Here is a 24,416-nt window from a genome sequence, read left to right as displayed (position 1 = left end):
TAATGTACTAACCCTCAGCGTCCAGCAGCTTGGTGAGTATATCTGTACTGTATAATGTACTAACCCTCAGCGTCCAGCAGCTTGGTGAGTATATCTGTACTGTATAATGTACTAACCCTCAGCGTCCAGTAGCTTGGTGAGTATATCTGTACTGTATAATGTACTAACCCTCAGCGTCCAGCAGCTTGGTGAGTATATCTGTACTGTATAATGTACTAACCCTCAGCGTCCAGCAGCTTGGTGAGTATATCTGTACTGTATAATGTACTAACCCTCAGCGTCCAGCAGCTTGGTGAGGCCCAGGTGCTGCTCTGCCAGGTTGAAGGCATTCTGCAGGTTGTGATGAGCGTTGGACTTCTTCAGCTTGTCAAAGTCAATGAGGTCTGGTCTGAAAGCACACAGACATCAGACACAGTTAAGACACAGAAACGGCTTTAAGTAGTAATGAGAGACAGCCGTATACAATATTGACCAACAGAATTGGATGTTTTCTTCTCATTCACATGTCAAGTCGAGTCAAATGTATCTGTATAGCCCACTATAACAATACATGTCACGTCAAAGTATAGATAGGTAAGCAATAACATCCATTGAGATAACATCCCTCCTTAGGTCAACTGTACAGTGCATTTGTTTAAGATATTTCTCCCATTTTCCAACAGTGATAGTGGCAGATGGTGAGGAAACACAGGAGAGACGGTACAGCATGAATGTGAGCTCCGGCAGTAGCAACAGGTATTTAACTCTCATGCTTTTAATTCAAGACAAGTGTGTGAAAACACTCAACCACCTGGTATTGTTGGGCTTGTTGCCTGTGTTTGTAGATGAGAAAGACTATAGGTCTTGTTGCCTGTGTTTGAGGATGAGAGTGACTAGGTCTTGTTGCCTGTGTTTGAGGATGAGAGTGACTAGGTCTTGTTGCCTGTGTTTGTGGATGAGAAAGACTATAGGTCTTGTTGCCTGTGTTTGAGGATGAGAGTGACTAGGTCTTGTTGCCTGTGTTTGAGGATGAGAGTGACTAGGTCTTGTTGCCTGTGTTTGTGGATGAGAATGACTGGGTCTCGTTACCTGTGTTTGTGGATGAGAATGACTGGGTCTCGTTACCTGTGTTTGTGGATGAGAATGACTGGGTCTCATTACCTGTGTTTGTGGATGAGAATGACTGGGTCTCATTACCTGTGTTTGTGGATGAGAATGACTGGGTCTCATTACCTGTGTTTGTGGATGAGAATGACTGGGTCTCATTACCTGTGTTTGTGGATGAGAATGACTGGGTATCGTTACCTGTGTTTGTGGATGAGAATGACTGGGTCTCGTTACCTGCGTTTGTGGATGAGAATGACTGGGTCTCGTTACCTGTGTTTGTGGATGAGAATGACTGGGTATCGTTACCTGTGTTTGTGGATGAGAGCGTTGAAGGCCATGCCATCTCTCCAACTGGTACTGAAGTTGTGGATGTTGACGTTGGGATATCTGCACAGAGGAGAGAAGAGGAGAGGAGTATTAATTATTAACTACTGAAATCCTAAAACCGCACTGAATCAACATAGTGCATTTGTGACTGTGTTAATAATTGATAAGTTGTATGGATTGATGATGTGTCAGCAGGGGCGGACCTTCCTACAGGCGATATAGGCGGTCGCCTAGAGCGCCACCCAGAGGGGGCAGCAAAAAAATAAAAAATACAAAATTTTATTTTAATTTTTATTTAAAATTTTCTCTGCACAGTTTTGGCGCCCCCCTCTATATCTGCAACCATTATTTTTACATAAATTCTAACATAAGGGAAAATGAGCCAAAAATCTAAAACGGTCGGTCGGTCTGAGCCTCAGCTTTAGGTGTTCACAGTCAGAACATGCTAGAGCGCTGTGCATTGATGGGTATCGGTCAAGTGTTTATAGAATTGAGTGTTGAGGAAAGAAAGACTAACGTTAGAGAACTATGAAGAGGCAAAAGCCATCCGGCCATCCAGTTTAAAAAGATAAGAAAAGAAGAAGACGAGAAACGTGCCAAGGTGAAAGGTATGCAATTTTGTACAACTTCCAAGACCTGCCACATCAAGAGCTGATGAAGCAAGCAGAGGCACTTGTACACACCTTAAACCATGGAGGGCAATCTGATTTGGATGGGAAGGAGCTGGCTCAGGAGTTGGACAATTTGATGTGATTGATGACTTTGCAGCGAGGAAGGCCAGAAGGATTGCACTGTAAATGGAAACCAGTAGGAGCTACAGGCTAACCTTGAAGTGTGATGATAGGGAGTGGAATGTAAATAGTTCTTTAGACAAAGTGAATTTGTAATTTTTATTTATTTGTTTATTTAGCATATTATATTTTGATTATATATGTGTAACATATTTTACAATACATAATTTTCTTTTAAAGCAAATTTGCACGTTATTTTATTGTTTGTTATTATTATTATTACTATTATTATTGTGTGTTAGCTAAGTTGTTTATTTGTTTTAATTATTTAGTGTGCACTTTACATTTATTCTTAGCTCTTGTTCTTGCTTGTAAAGAATAAAGGTGCAGTACTTTACTGTATAACTGTTAACCCTTTCACTGCCACACGACGGAGGGTTAACCCTTTACTATCACACAACCGACGGTCGTGAAAGGGTTAACCTTCGGTGTATTGTCGCAGTGAAAAGGGTTAACCGGTTGGTAGCGCAGCAATGTTTTGACTTTTGGGGGGGGGGCTCAGACCGACCAACCGTTTTAGATTTTTGGCTCATTGTCCCTTATGTTAGAATTTTGTTTATGTAAAAATAATGGTTGCAGATAGAGGGGTGCGCCAAAACCGAGCAAAAAAAAATTTGCCTAGGGCGCCAAATGTGCTAGGTCCGCCCCTGTGTATCAGCCATTATCAATGTGTTGTTCTTGATCATCTTGCTTGTTTAAAATGTGTGAGAGAGAGAGAGAGAAACAGAGTGCAGAATGGGAGAGAGAGATACAGAGACAGAGCGAGATACAGAGTGTAGAATTGGAGAGAGCAAGACAGAGACAGAGCGAGATACAGAGTGTAGAATTGGAGAAAGCAAGACAGAGACAGAGCGAGATACAGAGTGTAGAATTGGAGAGCGAGACAGAGATAAAGAGAGAGAGATACAGAGAGAGAGATACAGAGTGTAGAATGGGAGAGAACGAGAGAGAGATACAGAGTGTAGAATGGGAGAGAGCGAGAAAGAGATACAGAGTGTAGAATGGGAGAGTGAGAGCGAGAGAGATACAGAGAGTAGAATGGGAGAGCGAAAGAGAGAGTGAGATACAGAGTGTAGAATGGGAGAGTGAGAGCGAGAGAGATACAGAGTGTAGAATGGGAGAGAGAGCAAGAGAGATACAGAGTGTAGAATGGGAGAGAGAGCGAGAGAGATACAGAGAGTAGAATGGGAGAGCGAGAGAGAGCGAGAGATACAGAGTATAGAATGGGAGAGAGCGAGAGAGAGCAAGAGAGAGAGATACAGAGTGTAGAATGGGAGAGAGCGAGAGAGATACAGAGTGTAGAATGGGAGAGAGAGAGAGAGATACAGAGTTTAGAATGGGAGAGAGCGAGAGAGATAGAGTGTATAATGGGAGAGAGCGAGAGAGAGATACAGAGTGTAGAATGGGAGAGAGAGCGAGAGATACAGAGTGTAGAATGGGAGAGAGCGAGAGAGAACTGACCCAGCAGTCTTCATCTGGCACCAGAGCAGCAGGGCATCTTTAGCCGACTTCTTCTCCTTGTTGTCCTCCGTCTCCACAAGGATGTCCTGGATCTGAGACACACAGAGACAGGAGGCCAGGTTGAACACACAATCATGATGAAGACAGTGTGCCCACAGCAGGGCTGACCTCGTCTAAAGGAATTCTTAGTTGACCGCTAGTTAAAGGACTTTGTCGACTAATAGATTAGTTGATTTAATGGAGCAATCTCTCCAATTTGAGTTCCCCACATGCAATAATTCAGAGGGACCTCTTTAAAGAAACACAGAGGAGGCTTATCCTCTTTCAGGAAATAACTCAAGTCAGCATGGAAAAAAGCATCAAATATCAACTAATCAACTAACAAAGCCTTGGTACATTAAGACATAACCAAATAGATTAATCCGGGACAGCCCTTAGTCCATAGGAAACCTCAGTTTCTTTCCACTGGCAGCACTTAAGGGAATGTTGGAAGTGTGATGCTCTTTTGCTAAAAGTTCTCACCTTACTGTATAATGTAAGTGCTAAAAACACCCTGAGCTCTCAGCACCGTCAGGAACACAGACAAGAACAAGAAGTCATAGCTGATAAGACTGGTCCTCAGTGCTGCCTACTGTAACACTGCCATAAGACTGGTCCTCAGTGCTGCCTACTGTAACACTGCCATAAGACTGGTCCTCAGTGCTGCCTACTGTAACACTGCCATAAGACTGGTCCTCAGTGCTGCCTACTGTAACACTGCCATAAGACTGGTCCTCAGTGCTGCCTACTGTAACACTGCCATAAGACTGGTCCTCAGTGCTGCTGCCTACTGTAACACTGCCATAAGACTGGTCCTCAGTGCTGCCTACTGTAACACTGCCATAAGACTGGTCCTCAGTGCTGCCTACTGTAACACTGCCATAAGACTGGTCCTCAGTGCTGCCTACTGTAACACTGCCATAAGACTGGTCCTCAGTGCTGCCTACTGTAACACTGCCATAAGACTGGTCCTCAGTGATGCCTACTGTAACACTGCCATAAGACTGGTCCTCAGTGCTGCTGCCTACTGTAACACTGCCATAAGACTGGTCCTCAGTGCTGCTGCCTACTGTAACACTGTCATAAGACTGGTCCTCAGTGCTGCTGCCTACTGTAACACTGTCATAAGACTGGTCATCAGTGGACATGCTGCCATAAGACTGGTCCTCAGTGCTGCCTACTGTAACACTGCCATAAGACTGGTGCTCAGTGGACATGCTGCCCAACACTGCATAAGACTGGTCCTCTTACATGTACAAATAATACCACACAACCAAGATAAAAAAAAAACAAGTATACATCGTCTTTCTCACACACTTTTTGCATGATTTTAGATTTTTCAGTGCAAATGAGTGATTTGCATATTTTATTTACTTATGTATATATAAACATTTATATTATTAGCACACTTTAATCAAATCGTTTTTAATCACAAAATCTGTATATTACTGCTGCAAGGAATAATTTTAAGATTAACTTAAAAATACATAGGCAGTACATAGTACACACACACGTAGGCACATGTACGCAAGTTCTCCCTCAACCACGTCACACACAAACATACATGCACACAGAGGGCTCACCTGCATTGATCGATAGCCATCAACATCAGTCTTGCTACTTTTTCCACAAAAGCATGAGCTACATCTGAGCTACCAATGAACAACATCTGAATACCTAGTGCAGATACGCTGACGCACATGCAGCTGTGCGCATGTCTCACACACACAAACACACAGTTCTGTAGTCCTGCCTCTACTATCTGTGACCAGCTCCATTTCAGCCACATTTCTACAGTAGGGGATTTAAACGGCCTCTAAAAACAACATTTTAATCCATGCGGCTTATAAAAGCTAAATCCTCCTCGCCCATTTTCCCCAACTGTTCACTGCTCCTTGATGACATGTTGCTGACTAACAAACATGTCATTTAAACTCGCCCCTCGAACCCTCTGGCAACAAGCAAATCGCCGGAAATACGGCTGGCATGCAGTCTTTCAGAGGCTCGTTCTTTAAGCTAGCAAAGCTATTATATGAGGCACAAGGAATCCATAGATACCAACGATGGTGTACTAGCTTACCAGGAAATGAATATTGGTCCAAATTAAGCAACATTTTGACAAGGACATGGGCATTTCCAAAGGAGTCCCTTGACCTTTCAATCAGTAGCATGGTATCTTTATTAGGTAGGATTTGTGAGTTAGAGACAGGGAAGGGATTGAACACCAGAAGGAAGCTATAATCCTTGCTAGCATGAATGACTGCTGTAATTATTTTATACTAGCGCAGGACTTAAACTGCTTCAACACAGGACCCGAGCAGAGTCCCTTTAGTCTTGACCTGAGACCCAGACTCATCAAACCTTACTATGAATCATGACATGTTGAGATCCAAGAGAAAAGGACCCACGGCCCATTTAAGATCACAATGCTTCACGACTGTTTACCAGAGGTTCTCGCGCCAAGCGTTTTTTTCCAATACTTGAATTTGAAAGAAAATCCTCTGAACGAAAAGGGAACTGATCCTGGTGCAGTGTGATCGTCAGGTTACCTGGAAGCGCAGGATGATGGTCCAGATGAGGCCCAGTGTGAGGCGATGGTTTCCATCCACAATGTCATGAGACCCCATGTTCTCCAGGTGGACCCTCTGCTCCTTGAGGAACTGCAGTGCCTTGTCAACATTCTCCAGACAGTGGATACGCATACGACCCTTGGTGGGCTTGGGCTAGAGGGAGGGAAAAATATATATTTTTTGTTAATTCACCAACATAAAACCCATTAACACATTGGATGCCACGCCTCTTACTCATCGTTAACCCCTGATGCCACCTATTAACCCCTGTGCCAAACAAGCAGGCCAACCTCTTGTTCGCACGTGAGCACGTTATCGTTATAATTACACTACTGTCGCTATTTTACAATGAACTATAATGAATTACGGGTCATACAGAATTGAACACACCAGTGTTGAAACTAATGCACGGAAGCTTATTTCCGCGTTGCAGTCTGCAGTCTTCATATTCTACCACCGGGCCCCAGGTACGCACGGCCGGAGCTGTGCGTAAATATACGCACAAAGTCAAGCACACGTTCAAATTGATAAGTCCCACACTTTGCTTAGAAACGATCGTACGCACGGGTTACGCACATATCTGTGTGTACGCAACGTTGATAAATGAGGGCCCTGGAGATTTTCCACAGCAGAGGATAGTGTTAGAAATGTAGCTCAATACCGCCGTCTGGTAGGATGCGGCCGGTACTGCACCTTCGGATTCCCACTATGCATTTTCAGCCAACACACATGACCCTGAGAATGAATCGGGTATAAAAATCGGAAGAAATTCAAAACGATCCAGAAACACGTGAATGGCACTCAACGGTTGGCCGTCAGAAACGTGTAAATCAGTGAAAGGCACTGGAAGTGTTAAGAAATAAACATACTGTAGATGACTAAATAGGCATTCGGCTTCTTTAAATTTTTTATTTTAAAGATACATTTAATTAATAAATAAAGTTTGCATAAATACACCTTACCAATTAAGGTAAGGATATTGTAACACATATGAACATACCACCATGCACAAACAGAATGTGCAGAAATACGGTAGCAACAAATTATGCTTAAAGAAAATACCAAAAGAATTTGTAGTTTTTACAGCTTTTTTTAATTGGTTGGGAGTCAGACTGACAAAATGTGTAGGAAGTCAATTCCATATGTTGGCCTCTATATTCAGTTCTAACCTGAGATGCACAGATGCAGAGGTCTGAGATCAACTTTATCAAGGGAGAATGAGAATGGGATCAGCATGGAGATGACGGATAAATAATCCCACTGGTCTGCTTCTCAGTTCCATCTTTGATTCAAACAACCTTTTAATCCATTGAGAACCATCACAGACACCTACTGTCGGTTGACGGTCAGGGGGGTGGGGGGCGCAGAGGAATTCTCAGCATTTTCTAAGCAGTCAAGCGCTTATCCATGACAGACAATGACATACATTCCCACTAGGTATTGACATTAATGTCAATATAACTATCAACATCACGATCACTGAATGCTATTCTTGTTCTCTCAGAGAGAGAGAAAGAGACAGACAGAGACAGAGAGAAGGATGAGGAAAGTGGGACACTCTCTCAAGGTCAGCCTAACAGGGGGTAGTTGAATATGTTAGTGTTCCAATAACCTACTTTATGAGTTGCACAGTGAGGAAGGCAGACGGATCTGAAAGCTATATAATCACACAATGAAGGGAAGGAGAAAGAAAGAGTACACCACTGTCTCTAGATGTATCAGCAGCACATCAAGATAATGTGCCGTCAGCAAACACAATGCCTGTGGAGATGAAGTGAATGCCTGCTGCTGACATGTTTTGTGCGGAGGAGTCGTGTGTATTTGTGGTCCTTTGTAGCTCAATAGGCAGAGTGCTACCAGGGTTAGTGGTTTGATTCTGTGGCCACCCACACTGAAACATGTACGCAGTTATCCCATTGTAAAGCTCTTTGAGCGGCACTTGTACTAGAAATGTGCTATAGAACTGCAGCCATTTCGGCCGTTTATGTGGCCTTCAGTGTGTGTGTGTGTACAGTGTGTGTGTGTGTGTGTGTGTGTGTGTGTGTGTGTGTGCGTGCGTCTAATCTCTAGCCGACCTACACATACCATCAGAGAATGAATTCAGTAATATTGTGTCCTTTGGGGCCCAGTGTACAGCACCAGATGTTCATGTGTAGTATACTGTTTTGTGGCAAATTCCAAAAACACTGCTCCCTAATATGTCCCATTGTTCCCCCCCTTGCATCCTTCTCCCCTTCCATGTCGCTTCGTTGACCTAAAGCTGTGATCCATTTAAAAAACACGCCTCCCTCCGTCCTCCCAAGCTGCGTCGTCTCTTTGGCAAAAAGGGTGTATCTTAAGTGACCTCACTTTCCAAAGTGAACAAAGGGGAAGTACTTGAGAATCTCACCCCCCTTCAGCCCAGGCGTCGTCCTTTGTCTCGGCAGTGAGATTTTAATGGCGAGTGTAGGTGGGGTCTATGAAAGACTCAAACCACATTAAGTTATTACACCACCTGCCCCACCTCCCTTTGGGCCAGATCCAAATCACACCACAGAGTGTGGCCGTGAACCCAGAGGTAAACAGGAAGTGCCCTAGGCCAATGGGGAGCCTGGACAGTTGCGAGGGCCAGCCTATCAGTGGCCTCCTTCCATCTGCCTCATAGCAACACGGAGAGCACTGCAGAGCAAGAGTTCCATCTGGTGCTTTAAATTAAGCAGTGCTGTGACATATAAATCTAACAGACGGCTTCCAGACCATCCTGATCCGGTGATTTCTGAGCCACGTCATGCCCACATGTAGAACAACGTACGCAATCATTAAACCACAAGCCGAAAAACTTTAAAACGTGTGCATCAGGGCTCAAATGACAAAGCGTCCATGCATCATATTGCAAAAAAACGACACCATCTTGCATCGTGAAATCAAAAGACTTGCAGTTGGCTCGGCCAGGCGCAGGAGGCGGGAGGGTTTTAAATCATGTCCCCGACCGCGCAGACAAGCTGAATGGAAGCCGGAACAGTGGATTTTATTTATGAACAGTGGATCATTTTCATCTGGATGCTTTTGTTGTGGAGCCGGAGTCACCCACTGACTTACTGTGTTGCTCAAAGATCTCTTTGATAACTCTCCCCTTTCTTCTCGGCTCCCCACACCATCTACACACTGTGGCCCAGTGTCACCCCCCTCCACCCAACTATCTCTGCCTCTTTCAGTCGCTCTCTCAACCCCTACAGGTGCCTCCATGTATCTCCCTCTCTCTCTCTCTCACTCTCACTCCTCTGCCTTCTTGTCTCAGTTTCCTTCTCTTCCTTTCCCTCCCCCTCTTTCACTCTCTCCTGGTCCCAGTCTCTTTCTTTCTCTCTCCATCCATTCCTCCCTCTCCGTATGTCCCTCCCCTTCCTCCCTCCCTCCCTCCCTCCTCGGGGCACGATTGAAATCTGAATTCCTCTCCATTCTCTACTTGTCATTTTCTCCTCATTCTCCTCACTTCCTCCCCCAGCCAGCCAAAACGGATTCCCAGAATGGTTTGGTGAAACACTCTGGCTCCTACAATCTCTAACAAGCGTCTCTGTGCTCGCAACATGTTGACACAGTACAACAGTGGCGAGTATTGAGCCGGGCCGGAGTTGAAGCCCTGGTCAGATCGCTCTCACAGCCAGCAGCCCGGCAGCAGCCATCAGTCTCGGAGACGGGGCTTGGCACGTACCACTGGAAGTCACAAGGCGGGGGGTGAACGTGGTACAGTCAAAGGGAGGCCAGGCAGTATAAGCTGGCTTAATTGGGTTGCGATTCCAGAGCTGTCCAAGCCGGTCACTCAGATACAAACTCCCTTTCACTACACTAGACGGACCGGAAGGCAGGGTGTTGCGTTGCGACTGTGTGCATGTGTGTAAATGGTAAACAGACTGCATTTATAAAGTGCTTTTATCCAAAGCGCTTTACAACTTGTGCCTCACATTCACCCATTCACTCGCACACCGACGGCGGAGGCGACCATGCAAGGTGCCAACCATGCTCACCGGGAGCAGTTCCCCTAACTTAAGTGTCTTGCTCAAGGGACACTTCCGACACACTGCTGGGAGGAGCCGGAATCAAACCAGGAACCCTTCTGAGTGATTACCAGACGACCACTCTACTGTACATCCTGAGCCACTACCGCCCCAGTGTGTGAGCGAGTGAGTGACTGATTGTGTAAGTGAAAGAGAAGAGAATGAGAGAAATAGGAAGAGCGATAAGTGAAAGGGAAAGAGAAGGAAGAGAGCAATTGAGAGTTTTAGATTCAGAGAGATAATGACAGAGTAATGTAACCCTTGTTGCCATGGCTACAGCAGGCCGGCTGTAACTGTATCCTGAGCAGGTCAAAGCCACTGACCTACTCAATAGTAACTCTAGCAGCGTTTAGACTGATGGGGACATCCTATAGCTAATGCACACGCACACTCGCAATCTGCTCCGCATTCCAAAGGGCTCTGCAGAAATAGGCTAGTGCACACAAAAGAGTGTAGTTCTCGTCTTACAAGCAAAGAAAGAAACGGTACTTCCGCTCAAGTTGTATCATGCTTAAGAGCCTGGAGACGGATGGTGTAACTGTAGTACAAGTACTGGATTACACAGTACAAGTACTGGATTACACAGTACACGTACTGGATTACACAGTACTTTAGCCTGGAAACGGATGGTGTAACTGTAGTACAAGTACTGGATTACACAGTACTTTAGGCTGTTAGCAGACAATTAGCTAGAGTGACTTGCTTGTTTTTTTTCACCCTTTCCCAGAGGTGCTTGTTGGGTGGAGGTGTGGCTGGTTTATGATGTTGACACATAGATAAGAGACCATGTGGTGCAACAGAGAGTGGGACTAGGTGATGGAAACACCAGGAAGACAGCATAGGGCCTGTCATAAACTTCGATTGGCACACTGCTAAGCAACAGTTGCTTTGAAGGGGCACTAAGGTTTTACGTGGAATATGTACCAGATTTAGTGGTCGAGTGTGTTATGATGGCAAACCATTCAGCAGATACAATTCAAATGATCGAAGATCCTAAAGTAATGTTTCAAATAGGGATGCCCCGATCACGTTTTTTGCCACCGATACCGATCCGATCGTTTTTGATTAAAAGAAATTAACATTTATTTTATATAATATTTTTTATAAAATATATATATTATATAATTAGACTTGTACTTGTATTATCTGCGAGACATCGCCACCACGCAACAAGCTCCACTCTGTGTGTACTCTAGTAGCCTCCAGCTACGGCCAGGATTCTCCGGAGCTGCAGCTGGACCTATACTCGAGTAGCCTCGAGCTACGGCCAGGATTCTCCGGCGCTGCACCTGGACCATATTGGTATAACGTTACTTAACTGTGCTCAGCAAGCCCTCAGCTCGAATACGCATCGAATCAGTGTTATAAGACATTGATATCAGAAGCTATCTGTAGCTACTGCTAGCCGGATATATAACGTTAATACAACGCCTCAGTGAATTATTTAGTTCAATGGGACATTTCGTTTTTAACAGTGAACTAACTTGCGCTAACGTGAGCTAACAGCTAACAGCTAACAGGTATCATACATACCTACTATACTTGCTGGAGCGTTTGTTGATGTCAGGAGCTATCGGTAGCTGGCCGGCTAGATACCGTTCGGTTAGACAATGCCTCATCATGTATTAAACTAAAAGTGAATAGTTGACTGGGTCATTTTGTAACGGTAGCTAAGCTAACGTTAGCTCAAGGAGATGCCGTCCTCCCGTGTCCCGTGTCTCACTAGACTAGACCCGTGTGCGTACGGGAGGGGCTGGAGGAATGAGCAGACGCCGCACCACCGGTGTCTGAGACAGAACTCAGCGACAGCGAGTGAGATCGGGTTTGACGATCGGTGAAAATAAAGCATTATCACCGATCACCGATCGCATATTTATACTGATTATCGGCCGATAACGATCGGTGGCCGATCGATCGGGGCATCCCTAGTTTCAAAAGTTCATATGTGATCTACTGTATTACTACTACCTGGTATAAATCTACCAAGATTAATTTAGAAAGGTATCCACTGGACACTTTTTTGGACAATTTATTATAATGCGATACATTGATACATAAACCCATGGTAATTTTGCTGCCCTAGTGGTTGATATTTTCCGCCATGCTGCACACTCTGCCTGACCCCAATCCATGATATTATGGAAAAAGAGGTACTCTGACATCACAGATTGGGGTAAGGCAGAGTGTGCAGCAGTGAAATATCAACTACTAGGGCAAATCGATTGGATTCTATTATATATTACTATTGTATTATGCACATCGTTGTGGGCAAGACCCCCCGCATTTCATTGTATACTTGTATGCCGTGACAAATAAAACTCTTAACTTGAAATGTGTTCAATTCATCTTTAAAAAAGGGGCATTTTCCTGTTTTGCATTGTTTGTACAGAATGAGGGGTTGGGTCAACTCTGAGAACATGTTAAATATGTACATAATGCTGTTTCTGCAGTTTAGCTGTGACAATAACCCTCCCTCTTGAAATGAGTGATTCAGAATTGCAACCACTTACATCTGCAGTGTCTAGTTTGATATGTTTGATCTGAATTTCATTCGACGGTTCAGGCTCGTGCACTACTGATGTACGATAATCATGGTATTTGTACGATAAAAGCGGTGCGCTTGTTACAGGCACAGCCCGTTGAGAACAGGGGTATAGATGCTGCTAAAATGCATAATCTGAGTGATTCAGCAAAGAAATCTTCAACACATGTTTAGAGGACCTGAAATACTTATATAAACTTGTTGAAAATGAAATATGTCCCCATTAAAAGCAGTTTATTATCATGAGTTTCTGTCATTCCCCAGTCACTATTGCAAGGTTATTATATGCACCTATATGCAGCTGTATGCACCCGGGGGGGGGGGGGGGGGCATAGAACTAGAAATTTACGATACACTTGCTCATAGACCGGGAACCAATCCCATGATTCTGTAGCATGTAGCAGCTTGATGAGCTACAGCCCAAAAGTACTGTATCAGTATCACCCGAACACACAGTCTCTCACTCATACACACAGTCTCTCACTCACACACAGTCTCTCACTCACACACACAGTCTCTCACACACACACAGTCTCTCACTCACACACACAGTCTCTCACTCACACACACAGTCTCTCACTCATACACACAGTCTCTTACTCACACACACAGTCTCTCTCTCTCACTCACACACACAGTCTCTTACTAACAGAACATTTTCATTCAATCAATCACCACGCAGATTGATTGATTTAATGAACATTTTATTAACAGATTGCAGAATGGGTACAATACAGTACGGCTCAATACACACAATTGTTAACACATTGCCCGCCGGGGGTTATGCCCATCTAATGCCCCTCTCTGCCAGCGCTGTAAGCCTATGGAGATGTTTACCTTCTTTGCAGGGCTATAACTTTTAAAATTGTATTGCTATATTGACATTACTATGGCCCATTCAACATAGATTATCTATCGTTCAGGATGTGGGAACGTTATACTTTTTCATTCATACATTGTTGTGTTAATACCTTCTAGAATATAAGTATGTTTTTCATCTTTTCTGCTGTAATTCCAAAAACGCTAGTTATAGGCCCAAACGCATTATATAGATTATCGATTGCCGTTTCCCCCCCATACACGCTACACCAAAAAACTCAAATGTATATTTTTTTATTTATCCTTTATTTATCCAGGAATGTCCCATTGAGATACAAGATCTCTTCTTCCAGGGAGTCCTGACCAACACGGCACACAACAAGTTTCAACATAAAACAGGGCATTAAACATGATCGGTGATATGATCGGTATACATTATGCCTCATCATGCGCGGAGGAAAGGGGGGGGAGGGGTCGTTTATAATTCCCCGATCATCAGTAACTGCTTCATGTAGGTTGGGTGGATATATTGATCAGATGGTTTGCAAACAAGGAAATGCACAATCGGGTTGAAAATAACGTTATATTCCTCTTACCGTGGGCCAATGAGACTGGCGGTGAAAGATCCCAATTATACGACGCCGATCGCCTAGGTCCATTTCCGGTTTGTATGGCGCAATAAACGCCGAAATCATATCGATTATTACGTTTAGAAAGCGATCCATTATGTACATAGTGTCTGTCGGGAGTCCCGTAACGAGATGTGACTGCCGGATGAGTTTCATCGATGCACTGAATGGCACATCCTGTTGGCGAGTGTAACTCGCCCGACCATCCACCAGGCGGCGGTATTGAGCCGTCGTTGCAGTCACATCTAAGGTCCAGCTGCAGGACCGGGGGTGGGTATATGAATTATGAATGCCATGGCGAGAAAATGAAATATTGATCTAAAAAACGCTGTACAGCGATCCTGGCAGACAACGCATGGCGGCCAATAACGCTGGACAGCGTTTTTGGCGCTGGATGTGTTAAGGGGATGCAGACCAGAGAAAGACTTTAGTCTTGTTTACATCAGGGCCCCCATTTTCAATTCATAATGAATTGTAAGTAAGGGTGCAACTTGCACCGTGCAATCCATTCTTTGTGGATCTAGCCCACAGTATCTCACGCATACACACACACAGTAGGGCTGCACGATTTTGGGAAATAATCTAATTGCGATTTTTCTCACAGATATTGCGATTGCGATTACATTTGCGATTATAATTTAAAAAAAATTAAGCAGCCCCACAGAGGTTTATTGTAAAATGTGGCTTGCATCTGGCCTACGCGGTGGGTCTTTTCAGGACACAGAGCCTGAAAATGTTTATTTTTACCTGGGAATCGATACCGGTACCCAACGGTACCTTTTTTTTCTGTACTTTACTCTCCCTCTCTGAAGTCTACTTCACAACACACAATCTAAAACCCCTTACCTCCCTCTCCCAAACCGATCTTGTATATCAATGGGACTTCCTGGTTAAATAATGTAAAAAACCTTTTTCTTTTTTTCCTTTTTTTTTTAATTGCAGGCCTGGCGATTTGATAATTGCATCATTCCAAATCGCGATTTCGATTAAAAATCGATTAATCATGCAGCCCTAACACAGTCTCTCACGCATACAGTCTCTCACTCACACACACAGTCTCTCACTCACACACAGTCTCTCACGCATACACACAGTCTCTCACTCATACACACACAGTCTCATGCATACACACACACCTCTCTCTCCCTCTGTGTGAAAGCAGGTATACTGGACAATCAGCCACAGAGAGGTTGTAAGATAAAATTAACTGAAACATACTGTGTGTGTTGCATGTGCACACACATGCACGGAAGAGTGTATGGTTACAGGTGTGTTTTGTGTGTTGTATTAATATCATATCATTACTGTGGTCTCTTTGTTGCGACAGCCGATATCCTCACGCCACAAATCTCTTCTTGGCAGGTTTAATAGTCCAGGGGCTGATTCTTAAATGTTTCGTTATGCTGCACCTCCCTGCCAGCGTACATTTGATTGTGTTTATTTTGTATTGACCTATTAACACATTGAGTGCCACGGACACGTTTTGTCGTTAGTTCATGCCGACCTTTGAGTGCCCCCGACGCTATATAGCGTTTGTTTGTCGTTTTTTTTAATTTAATGGCAATTTGAATTCATATTTCATCAATCGAGCCTCGGGTTAGTGCTGCAGAGTCTCTCTGAGCTCAATTGGGAAGATACCGCCCCCTATCGTCTCTCCCTGTGTAACTGCACCCCATTACTTTACACTGACAAAGGGGGGGGTGGCCAGTTTCCTCATTTTACTTTTCCCTCAAGCCAACTGAAGAATCCATTGTGCTCGCCGGCCCGGAAAACGCGTGGATTATGTATTCACAGTACCCAACACTAATCAATAAGCGTGATCGATATTTGGAATGGCGATCAGGAATTGGAATAATCTTTTTGGATAACATCTGATCTCAGGTAAGGAATTTATTTGATCCGTCTTAGGATAATCAGAGCTAGGGATGCCCCGATCACATTTTTTGCCACCGATACCGATCACCGATCGTCGTGAGCCATATCGGCCAATACCGATCGTTTTTGATTAAATTATTTTTTTTAAATTATTTTATATATATATTTTTTTAAATGTATATATTATATAATTAGACTTGTACTTGTATTATCTGCGAGACATCGCCACCACGCAACAAGCTCCACTGTCTGCGTGTACTCTAGTAGCCTCCAGCTACGGCCAGGATTCTCCGGAGCTGCAGCTGGACCCTATACTCGAGTAGCCTGCAGCTACGGCCAGGATTCTCCGGAGCTGCAGCTGGGCCCTATTGATCATATTCAACAACATGCCCTCAGCTCGAATACGCATCGAATGAGTGTTATAAAACATTGATATCAGGAGCTATCTGTGGCTACTGCTGGCCGGCTATATAACGTTGATACAGCGCCTCTGTGAACTATTTAGTTCAGTGGGACATTTCGTTTTGAACAGTGAGCTGGCGTCAGCTAACGTGAGCTAGCTGAGGTATCATACACGTCTCTACTAGACTTGCTGGAGCGTTTGTTGATGTCAGGAGCTATCGGTAGCTGGCCGGCTAGATACCGTTCGGTTAGACAATGCTTCATCATGTATTGGACTGGAAGTGAATGGTTGACTGGGTCATTTTGTAACGGTAGCTAACGTTAGCTCAGGGAGACGCCGTCCTCCCGTCCCACTAGACTAGACCCGTGTTTACATGCGCGCGGGAGGGGCTGGAGGGAGGAGCAGACGTCGCACCACTGTGTGGGAGTGAGTGCAGCTCCCGGTGTCTGAGACAGAACTCAGCGAGTGAGATCGGTTTTGACGATCGGCGAAAATAAAGCATTATCACCGATCACCGATCGCATATTTATACTGATTATCGGCCGATAACGATCGGTGGCCGTTCGATCGGGGCATCCCTAATCAGAGCTATTTTCACCTACCGGTATATATATAAGCGTTTGCCCTATGCGTGTGTGTGTGTGTGGCTGTGATCGCTGATGAGGAAATGAGAGAATCCATTTTTCAGCCCGCCTCTATAGCGTGCATAAGTACACATATACTATCGATAATATAGCGTTTATTTGAAAACTATTCATAAATAGGCCGAAAAATGACAACGTGTTTGTGTATGCCAGAATATTCCAGTAAATGCCTTTTATCACAGAATCTATATATTTTCCTTGAAAACGAGGGCTTTTCAAAATGCTATAAAACGGAAATGAACCGATTAAAAAACAATCCGTTTCGACAATGTTGAGTGCAAACAAGTCATTGATAAGCGACAGGCAGATTAGACACATAGCCATAATTTAAGACAGATTATGCGTTCACAACGCTATCATTGAAGTGGGTGGTGGCATTTAACCATGCTTAACCATGTTAATGTTAAAGAAGGTGATGTTTTCAAAACATTACCCCCTTTCAAAAAGGGTCAGATCAACCTACATTTGTGAATTTTCTATTATGCGATACAGTATTAGTCCATGGGCCGGATCAGATATCTGTAGTATCTACTAGGGATGTCCCGATCACGTTTTTTTGCTCCCGATCCGATCCCGATCATGTGATTTTGAGTATCTACCGATACCGATATTTCCCGATCCGATCAAACAAAAACAATTTTTTTATTTTTTTTTACTTTTTTTCCCCTATTCAACAAACATGACCATGTTCACGTCTTAAACTCATACTGAGGCCTTAGTTTTGGTTTTAAATTGCATATCATCATTAATTTATTTATTGTCACACAGAGCAGAAGAATTTTGCCAAAACAAACCAATAGTATCCAGCTGCAGAACGGCAGAACAGCCACACTCTCAGACCCAAACGCATTTCCTTTGATTTAATTATACATCAAATGATTTATGAAGTTAACTTTTCACCTGGATAACGTCAACATTCAGGGTGAATGTAATGTGAGAAATTGGGATTCAAAAATAAAATTAATTTGGGTCAGAGAGTGTGGCTGGTCTGCTGTTCTGCAGCTGGACTATTGGTTTGTTTTGGCAAAATTCTTCTGCTCTGTGTGACAATAAATAAATGAATGATGATATGCAATTTAAAACCAAAACTAAGGCCTCAGTATGAGTTTAAGACGTGAACATGGTCATGTTTGTTGAATATAAAAAATTAAAAAAAATATTGGCAGATTTTTTATTTATTTTTTTCCCCGATCCTCGGAAAATCACGTGATCGGCCCCGATCACGTGATCGGATCGGGACATCCCTAGTATCTACGACAACAACAATGGCGTCGATACTTTTTCTAACAGGAGTGAGTGACAAAGCCTGAACAGGATATCACAGGTTCACCCTTCTCATTGGTTGAAAATGGCCTTCATGTTTGTACATCGCCATCTGTTGCTTTGGCATTGTACTGCATGTATATATTACATCAGTGTTAAACCACTGTGAGCGGCCTGGAGTGGATTGGAGCGGAGGAGAACTCTCGCTCCGGACGTCGCGCCGACACATTTTAAAACCCACTCCTCGCTCAGGTCAAAACCGCCCGCTCCGCTCCCCGCGCCGCTCACGCTCCGATCCGCTCACATGCACTGATATTACATTATATTATCATATTCAGCCAACATTACTATCTTTCGGAGGCTAAAACTATTGACCAATAGTCAATAGAAATTGGTGCACAACTGCATGCGTCCGTCTGCATCTGTCCTAGTCGTGTACCCACCAGTTTCTCTCCACACAGGACCTCCAGTAGTTTGATGAGCATGCGTCCGTCTCTCAGGTCCATGTAGAGGTCGGTGATGCGACACGACACTCTGGACAGGTGGGAGTTGATCCATTTAGTGAAAGTCTTCTTCTGCACCGCCTCACGCTCATCTGGAGAGAGAGAAAATAATAAGAGAAAAGGAGGAATATTAGCACAACAATGTCAAGTTTAGGCAGCTGGCTTGTTACTATGGATGCACCGATACGATATTGATATCGGATATCAGGCCCAATATGACAAAAATAGCGAGATCGGGTATCGGAGACAATAAAATAAAAAAATCTGTTATTTTATTTATTTATTTTTTTATCCACTTTTTCTCCTAATTTTCTATTTTTTTCTCCAATCCCAATTTTGTATTGCCAATTCTCCCCTCCCTTGTCTTGAACGTTGCTAGACTATGCCCCCCCACTGGTCGTTGTAGTGAGGATAGAAGCCTTGCATCACGTGTCCCCTCCGGTACATCTTTTCGCCTGACAGCGCGGACTCTGTGGCGAGGAGTAACGCGTGGGAGGCTCACGCTGCCCCCGATACTTCCTGTCTCTGCTGTACAGGCATCACCCAACCGACCTGTAGGAGTCGCTGTCCACAACGTCCAATCCCCACCCATCGACTTTCCACCCGCTGACTGCCAAATGAGCCAGTACGACGGCCGGCCCAAGTCAAAGGCAATGCTGAGACTGGGATTCGATACTGGAGTCTCTTGCATTGGTGACGAGCGCAATCTCTGCTACGCCACCCAGCCGCCCCTTAGTTATTTAATTTTAATAATAAATAACAATTCAGTACATTTTTATCTGTGTTACTTAATTTGTTACATTTTGTTTCACTGAGGAAGGTAATGTTTTAAGTCAAGCCTGATGTTGCCTTGCACAAAATTTATCCCAGTCTCTTCCACACAGTGAGGCATACAGTTTATTAATTGAACAAGGCATAACAAAAAATATTGTTTGTTTCCTGTTGGTTGTCGGTTAAGGCCATAGGGAATTTATTTTATTTTATTCTTTCCCACGGCGACTATGGATAGGGAATTTCTTTATTTAATAAAAATGTTCACAACAACATGGATGCATGTACTCTGCCAGCATGTTTAATATCCATAATACTAAAGGTTTGACTAAGATTTCTATGAAACTTTATATAAAAAAAAAAAACTCATAAAATATATTGGGTCTCACCTAAATCGGCAGGGTCGGTCGGCAACCGGAAACAAACCATTATTTTTTTTTAGGCCCAATGGGTATCGGATCGGTACTCAGTATCGGCCGATACCCAAAGCCCGGTATCGGGACTAAAAAAGTCGGATCGGTGCATCCCTACAGTAGATACGCCTAGTGTTTCTCAGAATAGGTCTGAGAATCCTTGCTGATGCCCAATGCGGTCCCTCATTTAGCATTCAGCTCAATCTAGGAAATCTGTCCATTACAACTGAATGAGTCAAGAGTACCTCAGACAAACACCAGTAGGCTGGACAATTCTTACAGCCGACACGAGCAAAAACAACTCTAGGAAGAAGACTCCGGTTCAGTACAGTATGCATTCACGCAGACAAACACCTGTCTAACTAACTGCACGTTTCATTCTTCCTGTACACTCCAGGTGTGTGCATGTGTGCTTCCTGAAATATGTGTGTTTCCTGGGAGAGGTGTGTGTGTGTGTGTGTGTGTGTGTGTGTGCGTGTGTGTGTGTGTGTGTGTGTTTTACATCTAGCCCAGTGGTCCATTGTTCTTAGGGGGCTTGTGTGTATGGGAGAGGCTTCCTCCGTCTGAGAATGCAGACTCAAAGTAATTACTGTAAATATTAAACAGCAGACAGGTCCAAGATGCTTCTAGACAATGGAAGGGAATTACAGAACAGGACATCAATCCAGCGATAGTCGACATGAGAAACCAGGCACCTGCATCAGAGATCAGTTTGTTTCCCAATAGGCTTATTATTCAACTAGGTTGTATCTTTTAGAGAATCAATGACATAATAATGACAATGGTCCTTCAGCTTTTTCTCAGAGGTCCCACGTTTTCTGAATTTCTTTTCTTTCCTGGTGCCTCTTGTGTAGCAAGCCAATCTAACAAAAATGTATTCATTCATCTCTAGGCAGTTCTCCTAACAAGCAATCTAATTCCTTAGTGTTCAACCGTCATGAATAAATTAATATAGGCTATAAATACAAAAGTTCAAAACCCATTGGAAGGTACAGTAAGGATATTGACCAGTATTCCTATAGTTCCTGATCAGTGTGTGTGTGTGTGTGTGTGTGTGTGTGTGTGTGTATACTGTTAGGTATTCCCCATCCGAGTGCCAATCCTATGCCAGTTGCCATAGAGACCTGCTGCAGGCAGCAGTTTCACAACATGGCACCAGAAGGGTGGGCCCCCCCAACCCGTAGGAATCCTGATTAATAGCTGCATAACACACCTTCATCTGTTCACTAATGGGGCTTTCCCACTAACTTGCCGAAATCCACGCTCCCGCTTTGCTTACTTTTTTACACTTCCACTTCCATTGCGGAGCAGCGTCAGCGTTAACTACGCCTCTGGGGTCGGTACAGAACACCCTGCCCGTGCTGCAACGCAATATTGCAGACCGTTGATTGGTCAGTGGAAATAGTCACTACACACGTCAGCCGACATCATGTTCATGGTCTTTCACTGCACTACAAGCTCTGCAACGTGAAATGCATATTATAACCGGACTTACATTAACAATACCTTATATTAACAATGTGCTCACTTAACTCCTAGTACCAATGATTAAATTAACAATGTGCTCACTTAACTCTTAGTACCAATGATTACATTAACAATGTGCTCACTTAACTCCTAGTACCAATGATTACATTAACAATGTGCTCACTCCTAGTACCAATGATTACATTAACAATTTGCTCACTTAACTCCTAGTACCAATGATTACATTAACAATGCTCACTTAACTCCTAGTACCAATGATTACATCAACAATGTGCTCACTTAACTCCTAGTATGATTATATTAACAATGTGCTCACTTAACTCCTAGTACCAACTATTACATTAACAATGTGCTCACTTAACTCCTACCAGGGATTACTTTAACAATGTGCTCACTTAACTCCTAGTACCAATGATTACATTAACAATGTGCTCACTTAACTCCTACTAGGGATGGGACCGAATATTCGAATATTAGATCCTATATCTACATTAAATTTTCATATCAGAAAATCTCAAATAAAAAATAAAAAGTTGTAAAAAGCCTCCAGACTAGAATTGAAATTCCAGCGCCCCGCCTTTTCCCAGCTCGGTGGGCTGCAGATCCCGTGTCCCTGAAAGGCGAACAAACACGCACACGTTTCTGGATGCTGGAGCCATTGCGCAAACTGGGGAGATGGGGAACAGCGACAGAAACAAGTTCCACTCTTATTGCTTTTCGGTCTCATCATATTTGGCCGGGAGGAGGGCCACTGATTTAAATTGCAGGCAAGGAAAGAAAATGCTGTTTTATGTCAATAGGCTCCAATCTTTTCCACCCCTGATTTCTGGTGCCTAGTATTCCCATGATGAGGAAGGGACGTGTTTTGCCATACAATATGGCACAATGCCACACATATGCACAATTAAGAAATAGGTATATAGGCCTATATCATATTTGAACTTAAAAGAACACGCCAAAATCTTTTGGACATTAGCTTATCGTCTTCTCCAGAGAGACAAAAGAAGATAGATACCAGTTTCCTCTGTGTGTTCAGTAGAAAGCTATCTGGCTGCATGTTAGCCTAGCTTAGCACAACAAATGGAAGCGGACATGACCAGTTAGCCTTCGGGAGAGGTGTTAGTTGGACAATGCGTAGGCTAACTTAGTAACTGGTCATGTCCGCTTCATTTCATTGTGTTAAGCTAGGCTAACATGCAGCCAGATCTACTGCTTTCTACTGAACACACAGAGAGGAAACTGGTATCTATCTACATGTCTCTCTGGAGAAGACTAAGCTAATTTCTTTGGCATGTTCCTTTAACAACGTTGTTCTTTATTGATGCACACGTGGCCTGATGAGACAGTGACTGTAGGCTCGGTGTAACTGGGAAGGGCCCTGTCCTGGCCGGCCCTCAACTCATCTCAGCATGACCACACTGTTAATCAGCTTTTCACAGGACACACACACACGCACACACACAGACACAAAGGGGAATGGCAATGCCACAGACTACATGATGTCATGTTTGAAAATAACGGAGATAAATCGCCTATTCTCCCGAGCAGGAAACGGTAGTGGCCTTGACATCCACCGACACACAAGAGATAAGACCTCTCTCACTCACACACACACAGCTCCCCTCCTCAATCCCGGTGTGGGGTAGCTGGCTACAGCAGGCAGCGAGCAGGACAATAGGAGTAGTGTTGAGCGGCCTTCACCAAGCTGCTACGCTGCAACCATCTGACTGAGATGCACGCTTTATCTGGACCTTTCAAGTTCAAGTTTCAAGTTATTAGTTGTCATACAAAAATACAGAATACTTTTATATGAAATGGTTTTTTATGTTTTGCTCCCGAGAGTGTGCTAGATAAAAATAGATAAGTATAAAATAGAAAGTCAAAAGTACGTAAACAAGTGTAAACAAAAGTGGTCAATATACATATATACAATGCAGAGTAGGACAAAAAAGTTACTGAGTTACAATACAATATACAGTACAATGCAGAAATGGGATGAGGTACAACTTAGGGTAAGGTGCAATGAGTTATGAGTTGTAGTTCAAATCTCTTTACCAATAAATATAAAGTGTGTTAAAGTGTCTAAAGTGGGTGCTACAGTGAGTTGTTTATTTAAAGTGAGTGTGTATGTGTGTGCTGTGAGTGTATTTGATGGTTTGTTACATAGTGTTATTGTCGTTGAGCATCCTGATGGCCTGGGGATAGAAGCTCCTTCTGTGTCTCTGTGCTTGCCATGAGACTCCGGTATCGCTTGCCTGACCACAGCAGTTCAAAGAGGCAGTTGTTTGGGTGGCTAGTATTTGATTATTCTCTTAGCTTTACCCCTGCAACGCTTGTTGTAAATGTCTTGGAGAGTGGGAAGCCCACCTCCAATTGTGCGTTCGGCTGAACGGGCCACTCTCTGTAGTCTGCTACGGTCTTGTGCGGTGCTATTCCCAAACCAGGAGGTGATATTTCCAGTCAGGATGCCCTCTATTGTGCATGAGTAGAAGTTCTTAAGGATCTTCTGACTCACTTTGAAGTTCCTTAGGCGCCTAAGGAAGTGGAGGCGTTGCCGTGCCTTCTTGACTACACTGTCAATGTCTGTAGTCCATGTCAAGTCCTCGGATATGTGGACTCCGAGGTACTTAAAACTGTTCACTTTCTCGACCGGTGCCCCGTCGATGTCTGGCTGTAGTCCCTGACCACAATCATCTATTTTGTTTTGCTGACGTTCAGGGAGAGGCAGTTTTCCTGACACCACCGCGCCAGAACCTCTACC

The 24,416-nt window shown here is 43.8% G+C and overlaps 1 protein-coding gene across 3 annotated transcripts in view; it reads right to left on the bottom strand.

The window, feature by feature from the left end:
* sptbn1 (spectrin, beta, non-erythrocytic 1) overlaps window positions 1-24,416 on the bottom strand; it is a 265,257-nt gene that overhangs the window by 67,747 nt on the left and 173,094 nt on the right. For 2 of the 3 annotated variants that reach the window (XM_084321135.1, XM_084321134.1), the window contains 5 exons: window positions 18,924-19,075; window positions 6,254-6,427; window positions 3,666-3,757; window positions 1,393-1,473; window positions 273-388 (listed from right to left, as the gene is read on the bottom strand). In XM_084321135.1, the coding sequence (XP_084177261.1) occupies window positions 273-388; window positions 1,393-1,473; window positions 3,666-3,757; window positions 6,254-6,427; window positions 18,924-19,075 (615 nt within the window). Of the gene's footprint in view, window positions 1-272; window positions 389-1,392; window positions 1,474-3,665; window positions 3,758-6,253; window positions 6,428-8,663; window positions 8,789-18,923; window positions 19,076-24,416 lie in introns of those variants that run through there. The other variant, XM_084321136.1, reaches the window with a different exon arrangement.

This window comes from Notolepis coatsorum (genome assembly GCF_963971535.1).
Source record: "Notolepis coatsorum genome assembly, chromosome: 9".
Taxonomy (NCBI): Eukaryota; Metazoa; Chordata; class Actinopteri; order Aulopiformes; family Paralepididae; genus Notolepis; species Notolepis coatsorum.
The sequence above is the reverse complement of the archived record's forward strand: the minus strand, read 5'-3'. Positions and strand labels throughout refer to the sequence as shown.